This window comes from Falco cherrug, chromosome 3 (genome assembly GCF_023634085.1).
Source record: "Falco cherrug isolate bFalChe1 chromosome 3, bFalChe1.pri, whole genome shotgun sequence".
Taxonomy (NCBI): Eukaryota; Metazoa; Chordata; class Aves; order Falconiformes; family Falconidae; genus Falco; species Falco cherrug.
Genome location: NC_073699.1, coordinates 56,622,621 through 56,646,386, shown reverse-complemented (window position 1 = coordinate 56,646,386; position 23,766 = coordinate 56,622,621). Strand labels below are relative to the sequence as shown.

Below are 23,766 nucleotides of genomic sequence, written 5' to 3'. Positions count from 1 at the left end.
GGAATCTTTATGCCATACTGGGTGAAGTTCCCTCCAGCCAGCTGATCGACCTAGTCTTTGTATCAGGCAGCAGCTCCGGAATCTTCAATTGCAAATAGAAGGCAATATTTGAGTCCTAGGTGAGGTGTATTTGTAGGGCAATCTTCCTGAGGAAAATAAAACCTCACCTTGTATTTGGATAGTAGAGTGTTTTCCTTAGGCATTTACTCTGGCTAAATGCCCAGATTTTGCAAAGTGCCTTTAAACTACTGCAGTTGTTCTGGATTTAAGTCATTAGTAAATAAAAGGAGAGGAAAAAACCCTCCATTGTGTCCTACTCTGTGGGAGTACATTTAATCTGCTAAATTCTGGGGTTTCCTCAGTGAAGTAATTCTTATTATTCACCTGTTTCAGATTCATTTGGTGCTTGCCCGAAGTAAGAATACTGTTCACGTTAGTCCTGATATTAAAGCCAACATAAAAGTCTTCCTTTTCACTAAGTACTACTTAGGTGGAATTCCACCTACTCTACGGGAACGGTAAGTAACTATAAAAAGACTTTTTATACACAGGGTTTGTATGGAAACTCCATCTAAACTCTTTCATTAGGCACTTTTTTTCACACTTTGTTCTGGGTGTCTTATGTAATATGAAAATAACCAGCATATAATGCATGATCATAATCTGTGATTTTTGGCTAACAGTGGGACCTCTGTTGGAGTGTATCCTGAAGATTGGGTTTGATCAGCCTGAAGTATGTGTGTGCAAGAAAGATTGCTTTTGTTCTGTTTTTCTATTTCTTATATTGTCAGCATTTACAGGCTATTGTAATAGTGTGTGCTTTGAAATACCAGGCTACTAAACTCTTTTTCCTTGTACTCTCTGAAACCAGCTTTAATATATCCACACTTCCATTCCGGGGCTGCATGAAGAATGTGAAAAACCCTAACACTGCATCTGTTATTTTTGACGAGACTGTTGGTGTCAGCAAGAAATGTTCAGATGACTGGAAGGTAACTAACAAAACCCCTTAAAAACTTCTGCTGGATTTCACGGAGTCTGGTCTGTCTATAAATCCTGGACCATTATGTTTTACTTAGATCAAAAATTGTATTTGGTTAACATGTGACGGTAATAAAAGAAGCTGGGCTTGATATAAATATATGGAAGAAAGGAGACTCCACCCCTATTGTGATAGCTTGCTCCAGCACATAGTCCACCTTCTTAATCAATACTGTGTACAATTAAGAATTCATATTTACCATGTAAACTTGTTGGCTTCCAGTTGCTGTTATTGATTAGGCCGGAATACTAAGTTACTTAATACTATTCGGGATCTTTCCTCTCTCCAAGGTGCTTATGCTTCCTAATTAAATGACCTCTCAACCTTTTTTCTTGAAAGAGCTAAAAGACACTACTACCACTGAAGTCTCTCATTCTAAGGCTATTGCTCCACTCATCTGATTGTTTTATAATTATTTTCTGTGCATTCTTGAGTTTTGCCACATTCTTTTTAAAATGGGACAAGGTGACATTTCAGTGTTGGCTTAACCAATGCTGCATGCAGAGATGAAAATTATCCTGCTTCTACTTACTGCTACTTACATGGTGCATGATTCCATTTCCCTTTTTCCTATGGCACTGCACTGAATGCTTGTGCTCGCTTGCTTTCCCTTTGTGGTATCTAAACCTTTCACAGATCAATTTCTTTGCAGGTCATTTCCCTCCACAAAGGATCTGACCTTCATTCTTCATCTGTATCTGTATAACTTCTCATGTATTAAAATGTGTTTTGTTCAAAAGGGCTCAGGTGTATTCTGTCCTATGACTTACACTGTTTCAGTTATGTAGCTCATCTGCACAGCTCTGTACTTATGAGCCATTCCTCCAGCTGCTTACTTTTACGTCCTCAAATGTGAAAAGTTTCAAAGCCATCATGCCGATGTGAAGAGTAGCTAGAGACGAACAGCTGATTGTACTCGGCAAGCCTCACCTCCCTTTGGAGTTTCTCAGATCATAATTAATGCTGGTGAAGCCAATTCAGTCAATCTGTTCTGTACTGAAATAATTGTACTTGCAGTTTGCCTTGTGCTTGGTTTTGGCTGGAGACAGTCACAATTATGTTGAGTAGGGCAGTTGTCCCATGTTGCCATTTCTTCTGATTAAAAGGAGAATCATTGAAAGCATTATTATCTCTTTTTCAGCTCGTTAGATCTGCAGCTTTCTCCAAGAAGGGAACACTGAGTCTGAGTGCGGCAGGTTTCCCATTTCCCAAGGATTTCCAAGTTGGCTTTGGCTTTCAGACCATGGCATCGACTGGAACACTCTTAAATTACAATCTATGGGTATGAAACATGTTCCACTTAGAATATGTGATTGGTTTGATTTCTGAGTCAGTCATGCCTGTTTGTGACTCTGTCAGTTTGGCATCAGTTTGTGTCCTAAGTCTCAGGTAGATTCCTGTCTTTTAAGCCAAGAAATAGCTATTAGAATCATCTTTTGAGCATGGCATCTTGCACATCATAAGCCAGAGAAACGCATCCTGGCAATTTCTTCACTGGACCAAGAAGCAGTTTGACAAGTAACTGAACTTTGAACTTGAGCCTTCTGCAGAGTAGCACATGCACACTTAACACCACCATCCCAGTAAGATAACTGTTGCCTAATACATTTGGCCGAAAATTTTCCCAGCAAATACTGGCATTCTGCCCACACAGAAATGTTACCACCCGTGATGAAATATGCAGAGGAAACCGGTTGATTTTGGTTATGTTCCCTCAGAAAGCAGGGAAGTTCAAGCAGAATCCCATTCTTGCTGGCTGGAGGAGTTAAGAAATGAGCACACACCAGGCATTTGAGAAGTGGAGAACTGAATCCTCTGCTTTTTGTAAAAATAACTTAAGTATTTAAAAAAACAGTTTAGTATTCAGAGTGCAGAGGTATTTTAAAACAGGAACTGGGCTAATCATTCAGAATTTGGTTTAATACCTGGTACTAAATGACTGAGAAATGCAGTTTTAGTGTAAGAAAATTTCTTTGCCAGAAGAGACCACTAAGAACTGTATTAATGGCAATATCAAGGCGAACTAAAGGCATTTGCAATTACCTGATCGTTTTGTGGGATTCTTTTATAGCCTAATATTCTTACCATCTTTCTGAGACCTGGCTCTGTAGTTGCAAAGATGATAGAGAAGGAAATCGAACTGAAAAAGAAATACGAAGATGGGTCAATGCATTATGTGACAGTAATAAAAACAGACAACACGTGAGTTCAGTTCTTTATCTGATTGTTTTATGTTTTGGTTGGAGAAAGAAGATTAAAATTTTTTGTGACTTGTTCTTTTGGTACACTGCTAAAAATGGCCTCTGTTAGCAAAGGATACTGAAATAACGAATCAAATGGAGATTTTTTGGTCTATGAATGTCTATGTCAGTCCCTGTGATGTTTCAGCCGTACACCTGCATGTCTTTTATAGATTTTTATAGTCACTATGCATGTCTTTTATAGATAGTGTGAGTTTTGACTGTTGCTCAAAGCTGGAGCTTTGGAGCTCTTCCCCTTCCCATAGTTTTTACACATGTTACTGTAACATAGGTGGCTAAAGGCCCAGGGAAGAAGCTAATATTGTGTCTCCTTTTTCAATAATGATCTGTTATGCAGATATTGGAAAAGACAATATACTGAAAGATTTTGAAATCATATTGATTTCTTTGGAACACATAAAATGACATAAATGTTAGTTGAAGTGGAAAGCTTTGAATAATTTGCTATAACTTTGGGTTATATATAACTTAATATTATCTGTACTAGTTGTTGCTAACATGTTAAGTGCACCATTTTGACACAAAGGATGAAATCCTGTCCCATATTTGTCAATGAGAGTTTTTTCATGAATTTCACTTGGATCAGGATTTCACTGTAGGATTGAAGTACTAGTTTCAACTCTGGCTTAGTATCTACTGCTGAAAAGCAGAGCAGTTTCCTGGCAGTCAAAAGAGTACATACTAAAAAAAATCCCAGAAGTAAGCTAATGAAACTGTACCATAATTACAATGTAACAAAAAAACACATCTGTCAAATGCTTCTCTCTTTTTGTGTATATTTCATTTAGGTTCATAACTATTTCTTTAGATCTCATGCTTATTTTTATTCATGTTGTTTCAGAGTACATCTACTGGTTGATGATGAGTCGGTAACAGCATCAGTTGACCCTCTCAGAGCACAGGCATTAAATGAACCTATAAAATTTGGTGGAGATAATTTTGAAGGCTGCATTTCAAACATCTTTATAAAAAGGTATTTGGCCTACAAAAATTTCTGTTGCATGCATTTTATCCTGTTTGCTTTCTTTAATCATATTAAAATAACTTTTTGCTAAATTGCTTTTCTTCTACATGTGCAAAGCTTTCAAGAACGTGTAACCTTGCTGCCCCCAAATATTCTTTCATTGAGGTAGACTATACATGGTATCAAGTTGTAATTAAATCTGCTGTTCAGATGTAATGGGATTTTAGTCTGAATCATACCTGTTTAGTAGTCTTTTAATCAAAGAATGAACTCAACATGGTGAATTGCAGTGTCCCAACAAGGCATCCAAAAAGATCTGCTAGGTTGTATCTTCATAGCTGCACAGGGAGTCAGACAATGAAATGAGGAAAGCTTACTGATAGAACCAAAATGGGTAAACAAATGAGAGCATATGTATAGAAACCATGTGCCTGATTTATGTTGTCTGGTTTTTTTTTTCACGTTTATCTGGTTAATAGAGACATCTTACAGGCAAAATTTACAAGCAAAATCAGGCATAAATATGTTCTTTAAAGGAAAGCATTCCTCAAGTCACAAGTGGTGTCCTAGTGGGGCTTTGTTTTAGCTAAGTTTTGACAAATATTTATACATGTGTAGAGTTTACAAAAAATTGTGTATTTTGATTATCATAGACTCACAGTATGGTTTGGGTTGGAAGGGACCTTTAAAGATCATCTAGTCCAACCCCCCTGCCATGGGTAGGGACATCTTCCACTACATCAGGTTGCTCAAATTATATCTTCATTTAAAGCACTGCAAGACAATTAAGTAACCAGTGTATTAACTTTCCCATAAAAAAAAAATTGGAAAATTGCTTTTAGTACAAAAATAGATGGAGAATTAATATTGTGGCTAGTGTGATTGAGTGAATGGAGAACTGGAACAGAACTGAAGAAGTTCAGGTTCTGCTACCACTCTTCTCATAGAAAACCAGGGGCAAGGAGCTTCATTGCTTTTTCTACTTGTAAAGTGTTCTGTAATTTACTGATTAGCAGTGCTGCATACAACTTATGAAATTATAGTATTACTTAACATTATTCTTTATACACACAGGATGTTGGTTTTGACAGTCTTTCTGATAATGTGGTTATAATACTAAAGCTATATATTAAGTTGTGATGGGCTTTGCCCCTTGACAAATCTCATTAAAACATCTTATTTAAGGAGAGGGTGAATCACTGAGTTAGCAGGACTTGATGTTGCCATTTTTTCTTGATCTGCCACTGGTTATGCATAATTAACCAGCAAAGTTTTGTAGTCTGATCCAGAAATCTTCCTCAGGCAAGGCTGCTGACATTTTTTGCCCTTTTTTTTCAATGGAATATTGGTTTATTTTGAATAGATAGCTTTCAGCAAAAGATACTTTGTTTAGAAGAAATGCAAATAAAACATCAGAGTTTTTCCATAGCCAAAAAGAAATGGGCAGAACCAGGACAAATACGAACTTTTTACAGTATCGAACATATATTTTTCATCAAAAAATAAAAATCGATACTTTAATGTCAGGTCACTGGGAAATCTATTTTGTACAGAACATAGTTTTACAATATGTTGTTGATTAGGCTAAAGAAAAGGAATGCTGTGTCACAGCACTTACTGCTTTCATCACTCTAGGTCAGGACAGCTCCCTGAGGTTCAAAATCTTGTTAATTATACTGCAAAGACTGGTGTATCCCTTGGAGTGTGCCGCAAATACAAGAACCTGGAACCAATGCTGCTGAAGGAATTTAAAAATCCTCTCAGGCTTAAGGTGCTCAAGGTATGCTTATTTTTACTGTCATCTTCACTCCATATTGTCTGTACAGCCATGGTTTATAGAACTGAGATTCAGATGTTATTATTTTCCTTCCATCTCACATCTGAAGCAAGTTCTTCCTGTGTTGAAGTTGCATGCTAAACCCATACCTGTCCAGAATGACAACAACTTCTCTGCCATTTAGAGAAGTCTGTTGACTGCCTCAGGTGGGGACTCTTAAATGTGTAGATTGAAATGTTTTTCATGTGCATGCATAGTAAATGTTTTGGTTCTGTCTTACAGGTACAGAATGAAAAATACCTTGAGTATTTGAAAACCACTAATGTGCAAAACCAGCAAAAACACAACTTACCAACCCAGCTAAATGTCAGCAGTGAAGCGTATCTCCTTGGAAACATCCCCAACAGTTTCATATCCTATATGTTTTCTCCACCGTCATCTACAGACAGGTAATACAAATGTTATATGTTCTCCTAATACTTGAATTGTCAAAACTGCTGGAATCTTTGGGTACTAAAGAGTTAGGATTTTCATCTTGCTTATAGGGTGTTGTGACCCAACAGACTTCCCACCTCCTACTCAGAGCGGGGAATCCACTTCATCACTTACGGGCCTGGGTGGTAATCACTAGGACTCACAGTGTGATTAATATGATTACTTTAATGAACACCATAAATCAATGCCCATGAGCAAACTGCTATCCCTTGATAATATTATAATAAGCAACACACAGGAAAGTAAAGAAATAGCTACAGAGTTGATCAAAACATTATAGTAAGCTACAAGCGAAAGAAAGTAAATAGACACAATGACCTGCTCAGAGGGAAAGCGCAGTGTGGCAATGATAGGGAATTTCAGGCCAGCTAAGAGGGAGCTCCATAGAGCGCTCTCTGAGTTGTGAGATTTTATACCCTTGCAGTCACGTAGGCTTCTTGTAGAGACAACTTCGATAAGCAAGCCTTTTTTATCAGTTTAGACACAACACAAAGGTGTTACAACACTGGCTGTGTGTTCCCCCTTAGCTGATAGATAGTTTTATCTTTTGGGTTTTGTTCCCATTGAGATGCAGGGTGTGAGCAAGGCATTGTTATCACATATGCACAGTAGGGATCAAGGGACTCAGAAAGGGAGAAACTTACCCGGCCTATGCCCTGTCCTGCTCCTCTCTTATGGCTTCAATGGCAGTTTCCCTTCTTCAGCACACTTCTTTGTTGTTTTTTCCAAACAGCAGCCTGAACCTCACATGGAGCATAACAGAACAGTGCTTCTAAAGGTTCAGGCATATTTTTTTCTCTGCTAGTATTTACCCAAACTGAGTAGATTGACTTGGATATGGTGGAAAATTACAGTGCATATTGATGTCAAGTTCTAAGCCTGAATACGTCAACTTTCATTCACGTTCAGAAATGCAGGCGTTGTAGAACCCTGTGATTCCACCCAAAAGCTATTCTGTGTTTCACAAATCAAGTTTCACTGGCATTTTTCTGGAGTACAGAAAGAATACAAGAATTAACAAAATAGACCTGTATTTGAATATGCTTACTTTCCTCTACAGGTTACTTTTTTCTGTAGATGTACGGACTCGATCATCAAGAGGATTAATAGTTTACATGGAGGAAAGATCTGAGGGCTCTTATATGGCTCTCCACATTTCTAAAGGACGTTTTGTCTTTTCACTTGGCTCTGGAGGAAAACGAATCAAAATCAAAACCAGTATTAAATACAACGATGGGCAATGGCACACTGTAAGTAATATGGCATGGGACCATGATGAAACCACAACTAGCATTCAGCCGGCACAGCCTATTGAATTTTTAAGGCATTAGAAATCTGATTTTGGTCATCTGAAGTTAATGCCGATGCCTGAAATTTCATGTGGTTGACAGGCCTCTGTTATGACGCAACTTATAGAGACTGATGGTCCCAGCATGTTATTTTCAGTTTAAATATTTCAGCAAAATGTGGTGTTTAAGTTAAAGTAAAAAAGGCTCTAGTGGCTTTCATTGGCTTTGGGGTTTTTCATTCTGTTATGTTTGTACCCTGCAAAGGTGGTCTTCAGTGTAGATGGGAAGGATGTCCGCCTTGTTGTTGATGGTCTAAGGGCCCAGCACGGAAGATTAGCAACAAATTCTGCCATCAACATTAAGCCACCAATCTACGCGGGAGGGCTGCCATCACTGAAAAGACAGGTAAGTAACTGACACATACACACACACACTCCTTGTGCTGCACTAATTACATGTGAAAGTGTTAATATGCAGGATCTCCATGCTGAAAAGGTTTGGGGGATATTTCCAAGCACCAAGTGAGCACCATCTGTGACTGGTGTTTGCAGTTGTTCAGATCTTTTCCTCACTTGTTCATACAGATCTCAGCTGGATCCATATTTTCAGCGTGTGTTGCTGAGACACTGATGACAACTATGTACTTTTTTCATTTCTATTCTTTAAAAAATAGAAAAGACCGAAGTCACATTTGTAATTCCACTAATACCCTTTTCCCACAGAATATTCACCTCAGTGGACTAAGTGATAATCTGTAAAGAAGCAAAGGAATCCTTCTCATTAAGGAATTATGAATGTAGAAGTGGATTTCAATCTGAAATATGTCTGGTTCATATTACTTTAAAAATTGGACACTTAATCATGCAGGGCATTTTATAAACCCAAATGTAAATAAACAGCCTTTTAGGAAGGGAAGGACATACTTGAGGTTTCACAAATCCTGCTGTGTTGTTGTTTTGACACATCATTGGGAAGTATCTGTTCTGCAAGCAGGAGTTATGTTAACTCAAAATCAACTGTTACTTTCCTGTTTTAAATTCTTTTTAAAAAAATTTTGGAATACCTTTTCACTGCATCAGATACGGGGTTTAGGTGCCTTTAGTGCCAGCTGGCTTTCTACAGTCCAACAGTAAAAAAGAACTAATGGGTATTCTTGCTAAAAAAATTGCCGTCATGCTTCAGCATTCATGTTTTGAAATATGCTTTCAGAATATACCAATGAACAGTTTCAAGGGTTGCCTGAGGAATTTGAAAATGAATGGAAAAGTCATGAATGCACTTCAGCAAAAATATGGTGCACTTCCATGTCTGGATGTTCCCATGGATACAGGGATTTACTTCTTTAATGAAGGGGGCTATATCACCATTGGTAAGCTGTGTAGAGATTATGGTATATGGAATTATGAAATATGTGCATGTATAAAGATTATTTTTTTTTTTATATGGTTTTCCAGTTACCTCCTCCTATGGTCATTGTTTAATTCTCCACAGGTAATTTGCTGACAGGCCTGGATTTTAGGATTGTATTTACCATTCAGCCAAGGAGTCCAACAGGTGTACTCCTCCATGCTGGAAGCAAGCAAGACAGCTACTTGACTATTTACATGGAAGGAGAAAAGGTAAGTACAATCTGTGTTTCCATTTCAGCTGTATTGACCTCACGCAGCAGGGGGAATTCTGATCTTAAACTCTGGACTTATATATGTTACAACATTTGCCTGTAGGTATAACGTTAAACAACTTCCTCAGAGTTGTTTAAAATGGTCACATGGAAAATTGAGCATTTAACCTGTCTCTGTGCCTCCATTAGCAGCTTCCATTGTTTGCACACTACTTTGCACATGCTTTCTTCACAGTGGTCAGCAGTAGGGCTCAGTCGCAATTTTTTCAGGCTTCTGAGCCTTTGCAAAAACCCGCTGGGGTTTTGGCCAAAGACTACAGAACTCTGTGGCTTATTCCCACTCCCGTGTCGGTCATCATGTGGCTGTACTGATGCTGCTCCATAACCATGTCTGTTATACAACTTGAACAGTCTTGTCTTGTGTTAGCACCTTCTCTAGTTGATGGGTGTGCCATAGTGGTGATTATTATCGCTGTTGCTTTTTCATAATGTAACAGCTTCAGAATGAGAGTCTTGGACTACAAAACTATTGTGGTTGCTGCTGAAGAGACAAATAGAAAGATACCAGTGCTCCACAGAACCTGCTATCTCACAAAAAGGTTTGAACTCGCATGAGTCTAAGCTTCAGAAAGCTCAGCTTTGACCTTCTCTTCCCAGATTAGGGAACTTGGTGTTATTATTTATCTTGTTGTCATCAGTTAATTTCCCCCAGGTCACTAATTCCCATTAGCACATGGAAGCAGGGGCAGCACCAGCTGGGGACTCCTTAAGGGCAAGACTGACCACTTTTTTCAGCGGTAACTGAGATTAATGCTGTCTGTCAGTGTGGACAGGATGAACCAGGAAGCAATAAAAGGCCAATGGCACACTGTCAATCAGGCTGATGGGAAGCAGACTCAGTATATCAGTTACCTAACCATTACCAAGTTTGTCATAACCATCACACCAAACAAGAGTTTGAGCGGAAGATGTTGAAGAAAAAAAAATTCACTTACAAGGAATGAGAAGCAAGATGTGAGAAAGCACAAGTAGATGCTTGTTCAAAATGTCATCATAAATAGTCAGGCTGCAGGCTTCATGAGTGAATTATGAGTAGTCCAAAAGTGTGAAAGGCCAGAGATTTGTGTATTACAGAGATTCTCTGAGGAGATGCCAAACATGTAGATGACTACTTTGGGAAAGGAAGGTGTAGTAGGAAAGACCTTGTCTGAGAGATTATGTTGAAAGAATTAACCTAATTTTTTAAGATTGAGAGGGAGAAACAAAGGTATGGTTTTATGCTTGTAAAATTTGTCAAATATCCTCTGCTTGGATTCTATTAGGGAAATTTACTTTCCTCTTGGAGAGGATAATTTCTGAAATACATATACAATGACTGTGACTCTTAAAACCAGGGGAACCCCAGCCATTACAAGTTCAGTAAATGACTTAAAGTTCTGTATTTTTCTGTTGCTCTTTGCTTGGCCATGGTAACTTAAAAGATAACCTTTTTTAGGTCATTGCTGCTGGAAATAGTGGTGCTGGAGAATTCCAGACATCAGTCACACTTAAGCAACCTCTGTCTGATGGACAGTGGCATACTATTGCAGGTACGTTGTACATACCAGTTCTTCTGAAACTTTGAAAGAATGGTGGGCACAGAGCACTGCAGCTCCAGATTTTCATTAATCATTTCACTTCTGTTTATTCTCAGAATACTTTTTAGAACAATAGAAGTGTCTTGTGTTAATCCAAGGCTTTACATAAGACAGTTTTTCTGGGCTGTATTTGGCCCCAGAGTACCTAGATATGTTGATCCGACTTCAAAATAAAATAAAATCTGTTTTTCCTAAGAGTTAAATTTCAAGGCAGATGCTATCTAAAAATACTGCCATATCTAGCTGATTCTTTAATGGGGTGAGAAAGAGTACTCATTTACCTGCTGCTTTGCAGTCTCTCGGAAGGAGAACATGGTGCAGCTAGAGGTGGGCACACAGAGTAACTATACCAGTGGACTTCCACCCTCTCCTCCTAGACGTCTGCATCAGCCACTCTACTTTGGCAAAATTCCAGGTAATATTATCGCTTCTTATTTTTTCATGTACCTACTGGGTTTTTTTCCTTCCCAAAACAAAGGTCCTTTTCATGCACGTAGTCCTATACCATTCCTCCTCTTTCAAAAGCCTTGCAATAATTAATGCTTTTTAAAACCATTCTTCTTTTATTAACTTGATCTTTACCTTGTTTTTTGTAGCAAATTTGGATGCACTGTGGCTTCCAGTTAAAGACCCATTTTTTGGCTGTCTTCGGAATATTAACATCAATGACAAACATGTGTCCACCAGAAGAATTTCAGAAGTTCATGGTGTAGTGAGTTTGCATGGGTGCCCAGCAAAGTAACTTTGCTGTTCCAGTAGTTTACACACATCAGGCTGGGTCTGCTGAAGTACTGTGTGAATTTGTGCAACATGGATTCCCTTTTTGCTGATCACTGTGTCACTACAATCAGACTGGTTATTCAGAACAGCTGGTGAGCAAATGCATCCTCTGGATGTGGACTGTGCCAAAGCAAATTAAAAGTATTTGCTTTGATAAACTCCCTTTTAAATGTTATTGATTTCCAAGGTAATCCATTGTGCCTTTTGAAATATATGCAGAAAATATTGTATATACCCTACTGGGCCAAATTCTGCTCTCACCTACAACAGCATAGACTTGAGTAACTCCAGGGTCTTAATTTTGGAAATTTGCTTTAATGCTGGTCATCTTGAGAGCAAATTTGATCCACTAATATAAATAATTTTATAAAAATATAAATCTCTGTGGATTGATGTTTATACAGAAATGTACATTAAAGTTAAAAGTAATAATAATAATATAAATGGAGTTTGAAGCACTTTAAGGAATGAAACTCTGGAAGTTTGTTACAATGCTAGGAATTCTGGGGCCAAATAAATGCAGTACACTCTTAAAACCTCTCATTTTCTTGTTTGGTTATTTTAACCTGGTGTTTCTTTTATGTGCTTTTTACAGGCTGCTAAATCCTGCTTGCTTTATGCAGATACTTCTGTAGCTTTAAGAAGATGATTTGCCTGAATAAGCAGGAGTCTGTGATCTCTGCTTATTAGAATCTTGTTGTGGTTGGTTGACCTTGGCTGGATGCCAACCCACTCAGCCACTCTATCACTCCCTTCAGCAGAGCAGGGGGGAGAAAAGAAGATGGAAAAAAAATTGTGGGTCAAGATAAAGGCAGTTTAATGAAGCAGTAGCAAAAGTCGCACGTGTGGAAGCGAAGGAAAACAAAAGATGTTACTCTCTACTTCCAATCAGCAGGCGATGTTTGGCTACTTCCCGGGAAGCAGGGCTTCAGTATGCATAGCGGTTGCTCTGGAAGACAAACATTGTAAACAACAAATGTCCCCCCCTTCCTCCTCCTTTTTCTTAGCTTTTCTATCTGAGCAGATGCCATATGATATGGAACATCCCGTTGGTCACTTTGGGATAGCTGTGCCGGTGACGTCCCCTCCTAAGATCTTGCCCACCCCCAGCCTAGTGGTGGGGGGAGATGGAGGAAGGCTGGACAGACAGCCTTGATGCTGTGCGAGCACTGCTCAGCACTAGTCAGAACACCGGTGTGTTATCACCGCCAGTCCAGCTACCCATACAAGCGCAGCACCGCGAGGGCTGCTGTGGGGCTCAGCCAGACCCGATGCACTGGTTATATAAAAACCTCAGAAAGAGAGTATTTTTTCTTGTGATCTTCAGAGCCAGAAAGCTTTTTCTGTAGGCTTTGGGTTTTTTTCTGATTAAACGAAGAGAAGTTATATTAGGAACAGCAGTTGCACCTGCTACAGTTACATAGTGTAAATTGCAGGACGAAACCAGCAAAACTGTCACCTTTGACATTCAGATCTTTAATTTGTACCCGATCATGACCCGTGGTGGTGGGCAGGGTACCATTTGCTTTATTCTTCTGAATACAGGGCTGAACTGAATAGACTTAACATAGCTGCTTCTACCACTACCATTCAGAAGCTGGGTTTTTTAATATAATAGTTGGGGTTTTTTCCATTTCCCATATGACAACACTCTTTTGCAAAATTAAAACATTTTCTAAGGCGGGTCCTAGGTGGGAGTAGACAGTGTTGCGAACAAACCTTCCTTCCCACTTAATGCAATGTTTGCTCCCACCTTCTGCTGCCTTCTTGCTCAAGGTGTAGCAGCATGTCCTCTGTGGGTTTGGAATGAGGTGTAGCTGGATTAATAGAAGAAGCCAGATTAATAGCCCATATGGCTTTGGTCATTAACCCCTTATTCAAATATTGGCAGCTTTGCAGGATGGCAAAAGTGTCAGAAAGGCATTCACACCAAATTTTCTGTTGCTTTTTCTTCATGGCAATTCTGCTACAGACAAATCTATGTCCATGCAGAGTTTTTTCATCTGTAGAGCTCTTTTTGGAGGGAATGGGATGAAAGCATACTGGGGTTGAGGCCTCTGAGGGGGCAGAGGATTGGCACATAATGGCAGAGCCCTCCCTCTCCAGGTGCTCTGCAGAAAAAGCTTCTCCTGTATGGCTGCCTACCACGTGGGACAGAAACACCCATCAGCCCTGAGGTGATGGAGTGAGGAAATCATCTTTTCAGATAGCAACAACTGAATCTTTTCCATGCGTAAAGCCCCCTGCCTTTGAGGTAGGTTGTCAAATATTCAGGTGACCAAAACTGTAGAAATACTCAGCTGATTTACTGGCCCTAGTAGGCACTGAAAATTTCCACATGGAGAGGAAGAACAGTTAAACTTTATCAAGCAATTCTCTAGTAACATTTCATATCTCATGGCCACCAGACTGCTCTCTGAAGATGTTCCCTAGTCACAAAAAAGCCTTTTCCTTCTTCCCTTTCCCCCTCAGAAAAAGCAGACATGGCAAAGATTTTTACATCACAGCCTGGAGCCGGTCCTGGATTTCAATTCCCTTCCATCTGATTTGATTTTATCAGAAGTAGTTTTAATGCTGACAAGAAGAAATGAAAAATGCATAAAGACTTGAGTAAATCTAGCTATAATGATTATAAAGTATTCATTCCAGTACAATCCTACGGCATAACAAAAAGGTAGAAAAGTCTCTCTGGTTTTAGGGATCCTGGTGGTTATTTCTCCCTAGTTTCTGCAGTTGTATTGCTTCCATAGAGTCAGGCTGTCACGCATTGTTGGGACGATCAATGAAAGCCAACTAGAGTTTCAGGTTTTGTACTTTAACATAGATAAATCTATATCAGGCTGATAAACACTTAGTAAAAGGGGTTTTGATCCTGAAGAGCCAGTGGATAATCTTTACATGACAAAATAAGTTGTCCTGTTTAGATTATTCTGATGAAGAATCTTATTACTGAAGAAATCCACAGGGACACTGAACTGTATTTCATGTATTATCTGTTCTGTGCTTAGAATATTCTGAATTTTCTCACATGGGAAACAACTGCTGGAAAACAAGAGCCTGAATTTTCAAGTGTTACAAGTTATGAATGGTAGACGTAATCTCAATTGTAAAGATTCCTTCTCTTCAGGTTCACAAGGAAAGATCTTTGTTATATATAATAAATAATTCCCCCAATATATTTTTAGCAGACCAGAAGTGACTAAATCTTGGAGTAAGATTAAAAGTTATGAGAATAAACAGCGATGTGAGCCTTGGGTAAACACCATGTCATGGGGTCTTTCTGTTGTTACAAGTAGTAGTTCCAAGGGTTTCACCACCCAAACGTTGCCATTTGACAGTAACTTCCATCAATTATTTACCTCTTTCGGCTATAGTATTTCAGGTGGACCCCCAAATCTATCAGATCCTGTGTTAGAATAAAAGTAACTCCCACAGAAGAAACTTGCCTTGTAATTTTTTATTCTCTAGTCATCTTTACGATTTGCTATTCAAGCCTTTATGTAATACTAATATTTTCAATGGTAAAAACCTCTCAATTCCACTCATCCTTTCTGAGCCTGCTTTATTACTCATTGCTTGTGTTCAAGGCTACAATGGTATTACAGCGTAGATTTTGCTTCATTCACCTTAAGATTAGAAGCAATAACCAAAGAAATGCACATGTTAATGTCTGCTGGCAAGATTTTGCTATATGGTTTGTACCTCTTGAAATTCAAGCTTCTGAGGAAAGTTTTGAGAAGTTTAATGAAAAAGGATCAAATACAGTGTTCGATACACTGAGAGTGCATGGCTAAAAAACTCGTGCTCTTTAACAGTGTGTTTAGATTGCTGTAACGGCTCATCAGAGTCCCAAATCAATTACATAAGGAGAGCAGAAGATTTCCTCTCTAGACTAAACCACATTGGTATTGCCAGTGCCAAGTCTGTCTCTTGTCTATATTATAAATATCAAGGGCAAAGGGTTCTCCTCCAGTTAATTTGGATTAGATTTAATAGGATCATGTTATCTGAGGTGGATGACACCAAGGTCTGTGAGTTCCCATTTATTATAATTACAAAACGCAGCCAGATTAATGGGAGCTGAAAGACAGTTGGGCAGCCTAACACTGAGAACTGCAGGCAAGTAAGTGAAATAGATCACAGGGCACTGTAGAAAAAAGCAAATATACACACACACACACGAGGAAAACATTCTTCCCTTTAACTGCTTATGAATGCTACTGTAACTTCAGTATCTAATAATAAGAGCTTCCAATTAAAATGTCTTAACAGTCTTCCCATACCTGAGCTTGAAGGGTCTGTGCTTTTGCTACTGTAGAGCTCTTGTGTACAACAGAGCCATTGACCTTTCACTCTGTCAGCAGCCAAATTAATTGGGTGAGTTAACTTTCTCCAGTTTTGTAACCACTTCTGCGGAGTCATCTATGAGCCATTTCATTTTCGCTCTTCCTCATGCTAGTAGCTTTGTCCCTTCTGGATTCCTCTATTTGGGTACTTTTCTCCCCTCTGCTTCCTTGCTGACCTTCATAAAAGAGCCTGGAAAATGTGGTCGTACTGAAAACACTATAAATGCATTATGGCTTGGTAATGAACTCTTGCCTCACTTTTTGCCTCTTACCATTCTCTTTGTGGTTTCCTCTTTTTTTAAAAAAAGTCTTGCATCTATCTCTAATGATACAAGACAATTTAAGGCACAATGGTCCAGTCTTCTGTAAATCTGTCTGTATTTTCTAAAAATATATGGATGTCCTTGGCAAAAGGAACTACTTTACATTAAAGGGGATAGTGCCATAATACAATGTTACAGCTTCACTGAAGGCATTAAGAGTGCAAGGCATAAGCATAAACCTTGTTTGTGCAGCTGGCCCAGACAGCTCAAAACTGCAAGAGGCTGGTCATTGTCAGAGCTGCAATGAAGCATCCTCTGAGTATAAAGAACAGCAAGCAAAGTAACCAGTGAGTCTTTACCTTCTCTCTGTTGGTTTTGGGGATTCTCTGTAACAATGAAACCAAACTATGGCCTGTTGTTCATATCATACTGTGTCTCCTGGTTTGCAGCTGATAGTATTCCAAATATATAAGGTTATTTTTTTTAAACACACTCCTATAATTATTTTGCACCTCAGGCAATTACTTCGTTTCCTACAGGTTGTTCCAAATGTGAAGCATATGTGAAATGTTCCATGAGATGCAGTTTCTTTGTTAAGATGTCACCCGCTCGTTGATAAAGATTGAGCACTGCTGCATTGTTACACAGAATAAAAAGACAGATAGTTGGCATCACGATCTTTTGTCTCTGTTCAGTTATATTTAAACTGGGAACAGCAACAGATTTCTCTATTGTGCAGGAGCCTATGTCTAAGATTCCTGTTGCAGGAAGACTATACACTGGTAAGAATGAATAATTACATTCATAGGTATGTCAGTAATTTATACGTTAATATGGAAGAAGAGTGTTAGAATTTAAATCCAAAAAGAACAGTTCAGATCTGGTGTTTGAAGCCTGAAGACATAACAAAGAAAATAATTTTAAAGGATACAGAAATAAAATGGCTCTGCGTCCAGCTCTTGCTAACACAGTTTTAATTAACAATGTGTTAATAACATAATGAGCTGAAATCTATTGGCATGAGATATGACTTAATAGAGAATTTATAGTGTTAGGTACAGCATCTGCCATAAATCTTAATTCTAGATCCTTCTCATTACTTTCTGATCAGAATTACTGGCTGGATTCTACAAACCTAGAGAGTCAGTAATACACCCAGAAACCAATTCCTCTGGCTAAGGCAAGGGTCTCAACTAATAAAATTCACTGAGAACAAGGTATCAGATCAGTAATAAAGTTCTAATTTTCCCTTTGCTGTACTCAGTTAAATCAAAGGTAATGACGTACCCCTGGGGACAGTAACCTAAGCAGTAAAGAAGCTGAAGGCCCTCTGGGCAATTCTCCAAGAAAACACTTAAGTGTGATCCAAAGTTCCATCCTGAGTGGAAAGATCTAACCGCTTCACAGGACTTCGGCTCACACACCTTATCAAAACATGCAGAAAATCTTACATACAGTTTATAAAAAATGTATTCTAAGATATTGCCAAGGTTTCTAAAGAGTTGTTATTGCAGATTAAATCTGTTTGTTATGTAATAAAGGGCAGGGGACAGTCTCCAGAAAACCGAAGACAACTCTTTCTACGCAAATACACATAAATGGGAACTTTACACAAACACAAAGGGTATTTGCATCAGCAATAGGGGTGGAAGCAAGGAGACCACACAGATAAAGCGTTCTGCCTGGTGTCAGTGGTGATGGCAGTGCTGCGGAGGGTGGTCTCACCCCACCTCTGTGAGCCAGTCAGCCTGAACACCCAAAGAGCCCGCCTGGGCTCGCCCCTTTCCCATGCCGCTTGAAATCAGAAGTGACTGCAGTCATCCCACTATGCCTTTACCAGGCTTAAAGGAAAGAAAACCCTTCTAGAATTTTCATTGTCCCTGCATGCAGAAGAGTAGGACCAAATTTTGAACTGATTAAGTTGTATTTAGTCAGATTCTTGTAACTTGACATTGCCATGTTAAAGAAAGGAAATGTTCCCACTGCTGAGCCACTTAAAATAACATGTGATCACTGAATCTATGTATATTGCATTTATCACGAAAGATAAAATTAATCAACATGACATATATACTCAGAACAAATTTAATTCAAAACAGACACCACAAAGCCACCAATGATCATCATTGTTATTTAATTAAAATGGAATGAATAGGTTAAACCTTCCAAAGAGACACTGAATGCCATCGACAGAATAAAGGCCAGGTGCATGGTTGGTATAAATCAGCATAGCTTTATTGTTCCTGGATTTGGGCTGATAGGAGAAAAGGTTCAAGACATGTTTGTGTAGCTTATTGTTTGTAAATGTTGGGAACACAGTTCATAGATCTTGTTAAAAGAACTTTGCTACAAAGAATTAAGAATATTTCAAATCACTTTCTGTGAAAAACTAATGGGTTTTTTTATCAGCACAAGAAAAATGCCTAAAACCCAGATGTCTGAGCCTCGAGGATGGGTAGAAAGAAAAAGACTTTACAGCTAAGAAGGAAAGCTACATAAGAAAAAGCAAGCCTTAAAACTGCTCAGAGAGGACTTACCCCTGCCAAGAGAAACGCCTACAGCAGAGAAGCTAGTTAGAAACCGTGATGTTAGCTTGACTGGACAATTTCAGGGTGCGTGATCATGGCAAGGAGCCCAGCCACTGCTCTCTTCCAACCCGAGACTCGATGCTACACTCCTGGGCAGCTCCTGCATGGCGTGCCAGGTGCCCCAGCCCCTCCACAGCCCAGCCTCTGCCTGCTGCAGGGCTGGGGGCCTGCCTGCACCCCTTCCCCTGTGTTGCCCTGGGAGGGAAGCTGGGGGGAACAGCTTTTCTCACACTTCACCTCTCCTCTGGCCAGATGAACTCACAAATCTCTGTCTGTGATGGGGACATCAGAAAAATGGTGGGCCAGTCTGAGCACATAACAGGAAGGCAAACAGCATGATGCTGCCACTCCTGACCCCTTTTACTTTGCTCTCTGACCCTTTTTCTTTTGTTTGTTGTACTTACAATAATGTAAGGGAACATCTGGACTCTAGTGACAGCAAACCAAATTTGCATGTATATAGCAGATAATTAAGCACGTGTCTATCTGCAGCTGCAAACAGCAATTAGTCATAAGATAGCTTTCCACACCCCTTCCTGCCTATTCTTCTCGTCCCCTCACAGGGCCCTCTCATGCATCCAGCTCCGAGAGGCACTGAGCACTGGCCTCCCTTTTATTTGTGAAGACAGTTGTACAGATGAGCTTAAACCAGGGGTCCTCAAACTACGGCCCGTGGGCTGGATACGGCCCCCCAGGGTCCTCAATCCGGCCCCCGGTATTTACAGAACCCCCCGCCGGGGGTTGGGGGGGAAACCAAGCAGCCACAGATGACTGCCTGCCACTGCATCCGCGCGCCGGCCCCCTGGTTAAAAAGTGTGAGGACCCCTGGCTTAAACCCTTCAATACAACTTTGACTAGGATGAACTTGTCTGATATATCAATTTCTAGTAGAAACTGCTTTCTGCATAAGATACGATGCAAGTGACCCAAATCCAAACACACATATCTGCATCCCAGCTTAACTTGGGCTATTAGCAGGTTTCGTTCCTAGTTCCTCCTTTCCCATCTGAGGAAACTGAGCTCTGGAGAGTCGTTTCTGAACACCGATATTTTCTAAGGCTGACACTTCCATTGCTGCAGTTGCCCAGGGCAAATACCGGCTTCTCTACTCCCTGCAGCTATAAAGAAGTTTCCGTTTGCCCAATGGTTTCCACGCTAGGCCTATGAAGGGCATATTATAAAATCTTATCACGTCAAGTAAATACAGATATCCTATGCCTGCCTTTTCAGTTGTAGAGAGTCCACTGGCAATGAAGCCATAGGCAGCTTTTTGTCGCCTACGATAGGTGTCCTCATTTCTCCTGTAATAGAGTCAAATTTTCCAGGCAGCTAAAAGAGAAGTTGCTCAGGGCTGCAACCAAGAGCCACAAGAGTCTTTTACAAAGCACAACAAATTTCTAGTTTGGTAAAAACCAAAGACTGCATTGGATATTCCCCAGAGGATTTCAGCCCCTGGCATCGTATCTTTTCATTTATCTGTATGCTAAAATGGAGTGTGGTAATAGGGCAGGCTTCAGCTAGGACAGCCGCAAGTTGGAGAAGAAAGGGCTGGAGTGTGATCAAAGGGACCGCTGTGCCTCAAGCAGGGATTAGATTCGATTGAATGGCTTCACAATCTGGACAACAGTGATAATTCCATGTGGCCCTTTGCATTTGCTCACTGTATAAGTGAGCTGCCTGATCAAGGCTTTTGTTGAGGTAAGAGTCTCATACCTACATAATGATCTCTGCTGGAGAATTCCTGTGCATGTTTGAAATAATGTTCCTGGGGATAATTTGCAACATTTCCATTGGATTTACTTGTGTGTGTTAATAGTATGTAGCCATTCCCAGCTAGAACAAATTCACACAAATTGCAGAAAGCATTTCATCAGGTAGTCATTTGAAAATAAAACTTGCAGCTTTCATAAACATATTAAGGCCCAAAGGCATGTTTGAAACCAAAAGTCTGCTTTAAGTATAGGTAATATGAAGTTTCCTGTGCTTCAGTGGGGAATACCAATGTAGGTTTTTTATGAATGTCCTGTAACAACAATGCACAAAACAACCTTGGCTGGCACCAACAAGCACTGTAAGACTGTCACATGCATCTGCATTTCAGGCATAGCTGTGAGTATGGGAGCACATTCCACCACCAAATCCAGACAAAAATGTTAAGGGTTTCACTATTAGGGTAGGTGAACTCATTATTTTTCATTTGGGACCCAGAGAAAGATAAAAAATATGTGGACCTACTTGATTTTAAGCAAATGGAAAGGCTAGACAGACTTGTGGGCCTATGAAACTGGCCAGTAGGCTGTACTTGCTATGTAACACCTACCTGACTTCAGTAAGACCCATAGCATTTGTGAAGTAGCATGATTACTCATCTCACAACTTCAGTTGTTTAAAATCGGTTATCTAGTCTAGGCTCGCCTTCTATAATCAGAGGAGGGGGTTAGTTACTCCCAACCAAAATGACACCCGCACACCATCTTAAATAAATGCCCTAAGAGGACAAGGCAGCAGCTAACCTAGCTCTGGGCTCCAAGCATGAAGCCCACTGAACTAAGTCCCTGAAGATGGATGTAGCGCTTGATTAGACTTTAGTCCTCAGGAATAATTTGACCACCTTACAACCTAGCTAGAGAAATACCATTGTGCAATGCTGTCAGCAGGCCTCAGTGAAGAAAGGAACAAGCCACAGGGAGTTATCTCCTACTTCCAATTATAGGGAAAATTTGTCATTACAAATGCTTTTGTCACTCATCTTTTTCAGTATTGAGTTACTCAGTGTGGTTAGATCCTGGCATCTCCATATTCCACGCTGTGACTCATCACGATGATAAGACAGTGCTTGGATCTGTGACACTAGGTTTGCCAGCATTTCTTCACCTTATTTTTCAGGTTACCACTGCAAGAAATCTCTATTGAACTCATTGCTTTTGAGATGAGCCAGACACATTGGTGGGATCATATTTTTTCCTAGTTTCTACCTTACACCAAGGAAACTAACATATATGAACTATTTTCTTCAGTGCTTTGTATGACTTGAAGCTTGGGAACCTAAGAAGAAAATGTAGGCTGGACCCCAAGTGAATGGTGCATAAAATAAAGAGGTGTGAGACAGAATGTGTATTTACTTGTACTTGTGTACTTACAACCCCCCTAACAATAGGTAAATGCAAGAGCTATTAAAATGAAATGAATGGAAGGAAAAAGAGAGGAATGTTTGCTGGATGAATTGCAGTAGAAAAAAGCATTTGAGAAAAATGCTAATGGAATGAAAAATGGGAAAGTGCACTGAGAAAATAGAAGATGATTTCTCCTTTTGCTATGCCTGGAAGAGGTACTCTGAAAAAATGGCCTGCAATAAAAGCATGGCTTTTCTCATTGTATTATCCTAGTTATTGCTGTGCGTAACTCACAATGGCTAAAATTATGCAACTCGATTTAAGATGCTTGCCTAGTACGTAGCTCTCAGTCTCACAAAATGCTGTTGGTAGAACAATAAATAGTGACTCAGTACAGAATAAGTCACCCACTATGTGGTTTTACAAGGCACTGTGCTGCTTAAGGGCAGGAGTGCTTTCAGAATCCAAATACACTTTAAAAAAATAGGGGAGTTATTTAATTTGTTATTCTGCTGTTACTTTAATGAAAATCTTGTTGCTTATTAAGATTTGTAAGTCACCCCTGTGGTTACCATTACATGCACACAGAACCTTCACTTTGCCATCTCCCTTTATCTGCAATGCAGTGTTTCACTTGCCAATCTGCCACTTCCCATTGTGGAAACTGATCCTGGTAGTCACTGCTTAGAGCAATCTTTAATTCTCAAGAGCGTTTCCCAATTCACATACCTTGATTAACAAGTGTCCAAATAGGAACATTTTATAAACCAAGTCGGACAGAGTACATATTCCAAATAAATGGCCCAAATTTCCAGAAGTGGAAGAGTGGGAAAACCTAATGGTAACCAAAAAAATCACTTATTTTAGAGAACAGAAACCTTGGTCAACAGCATGCTGCTTATTTCATTAAGTACCAGGAGATAACACATACATTCCTGGTTTTGCTTAGTTTCATTATGCAAATGTCAGCTCAAAATCTACTTGGTCAAGCATCAGCTTCCAGTCTCTGAAATTCTCTTTTAAATGTCAGCTACAGAAAATAACCTCACCAAATGACAAATGTATATCTTTTATGTCTGCTTTATAGTTTTACACATCAAAATGTGAAGAAGCTTGCATTCATTTAAATTGACAGTCCATACACATAAACTAATGTTTATGACTATAGAACAACAAATTAAGGCAAAGACGAATAGAAAGGAGATTATTTAAGCACACAGCTCTGTTTAGCTGTTACCTTTAAATAACGCTGCAACCTGAGTGTATATAAATATACATACTGCCTGAAAACACCCTTAACAGAGGATCCCTTCACTTTAGGTTTATACAGACACGATGGCTTTTCTTGCAAATTAGATGGTTATCTAAATTAAATGGTACAACTAGTTATTCTCTTGAGTGAGCAGCAAAAGTGTTCAGACCAAGGCACAAGTTTCACAGCTGAAAACCCAGTATCCAGAAATAAAAATTTTGATATCTGGGGTAGCATCTGTCTCTCAACATGGTTTTTAGGCTTTTTTCTGTCTTACAAGATACGCTGCAGATCATACTGCTTCTTTTAAAAGCCAGTTGCTGTGTCTGTGTGTGCAA

General features: G+C 39.5%; 1 protein-coding gene across 1 annotated transcript in view; it reads left to right on the top strand.

Annotated features, from left to right (window-relative positions):
- The window catches only part of LAMA3 (laminin subunit alpha 3), a 122,857-nt gene extending 106,842 nt beyond the window's left edge, over positions 1–16,015 (top strand). The window contains exons 64-77 of the mRNA XM_055705748.1: positions 394–518; positions 872–992; positions 2,184–2,324; positions 3,114–3,244; positions 4,145–4,276; positions 5,903–6,047; positions 6,327–6,493; positions 7,600–7,789; positions 8,093–8,233; positions 9,038–9,197; positions 9,320–9,447; positions 10,945–11,038; positions 11,382–11,501; positions 11,683–16,015. Coding sequence (XP_055561723.1) covers positions 394–518; positions 872–992; positions 2,184–2,324; positions 3,114–3,244; positions 4,145–4,276; positions 5,903–6,047; positions 6,327–6,493; positions 7,600–7,789; positions 8,093–8,233; positions 9,038–9,197; positions 9,320–9,447; positions 10,945–11,038; positions 11,382–11,501; positions 11,683–11,828 — 1,941 coding nt within the window. The 3' untranslated portion in view covers positions 11,829–16,015. The remainder of the gene's footprint in view (positions 1–393; positions 519–871; positions 993–2,183; positions 2,325–3,113; positions 3,245–4,144; positions 4,277–5,902; positions 6,048–6,326; positions 6,494–7,599; positions 7,790–8,092; positions 8,234–9,037; positions 9,198–9,319; positions 9,448–10,944; positions 11,039–11,381; positions 11,502–11,682) is intronic.
- The last annotated feature ends 7,751 nt before the right edge of the window (positions 16,016–23,766 follow it).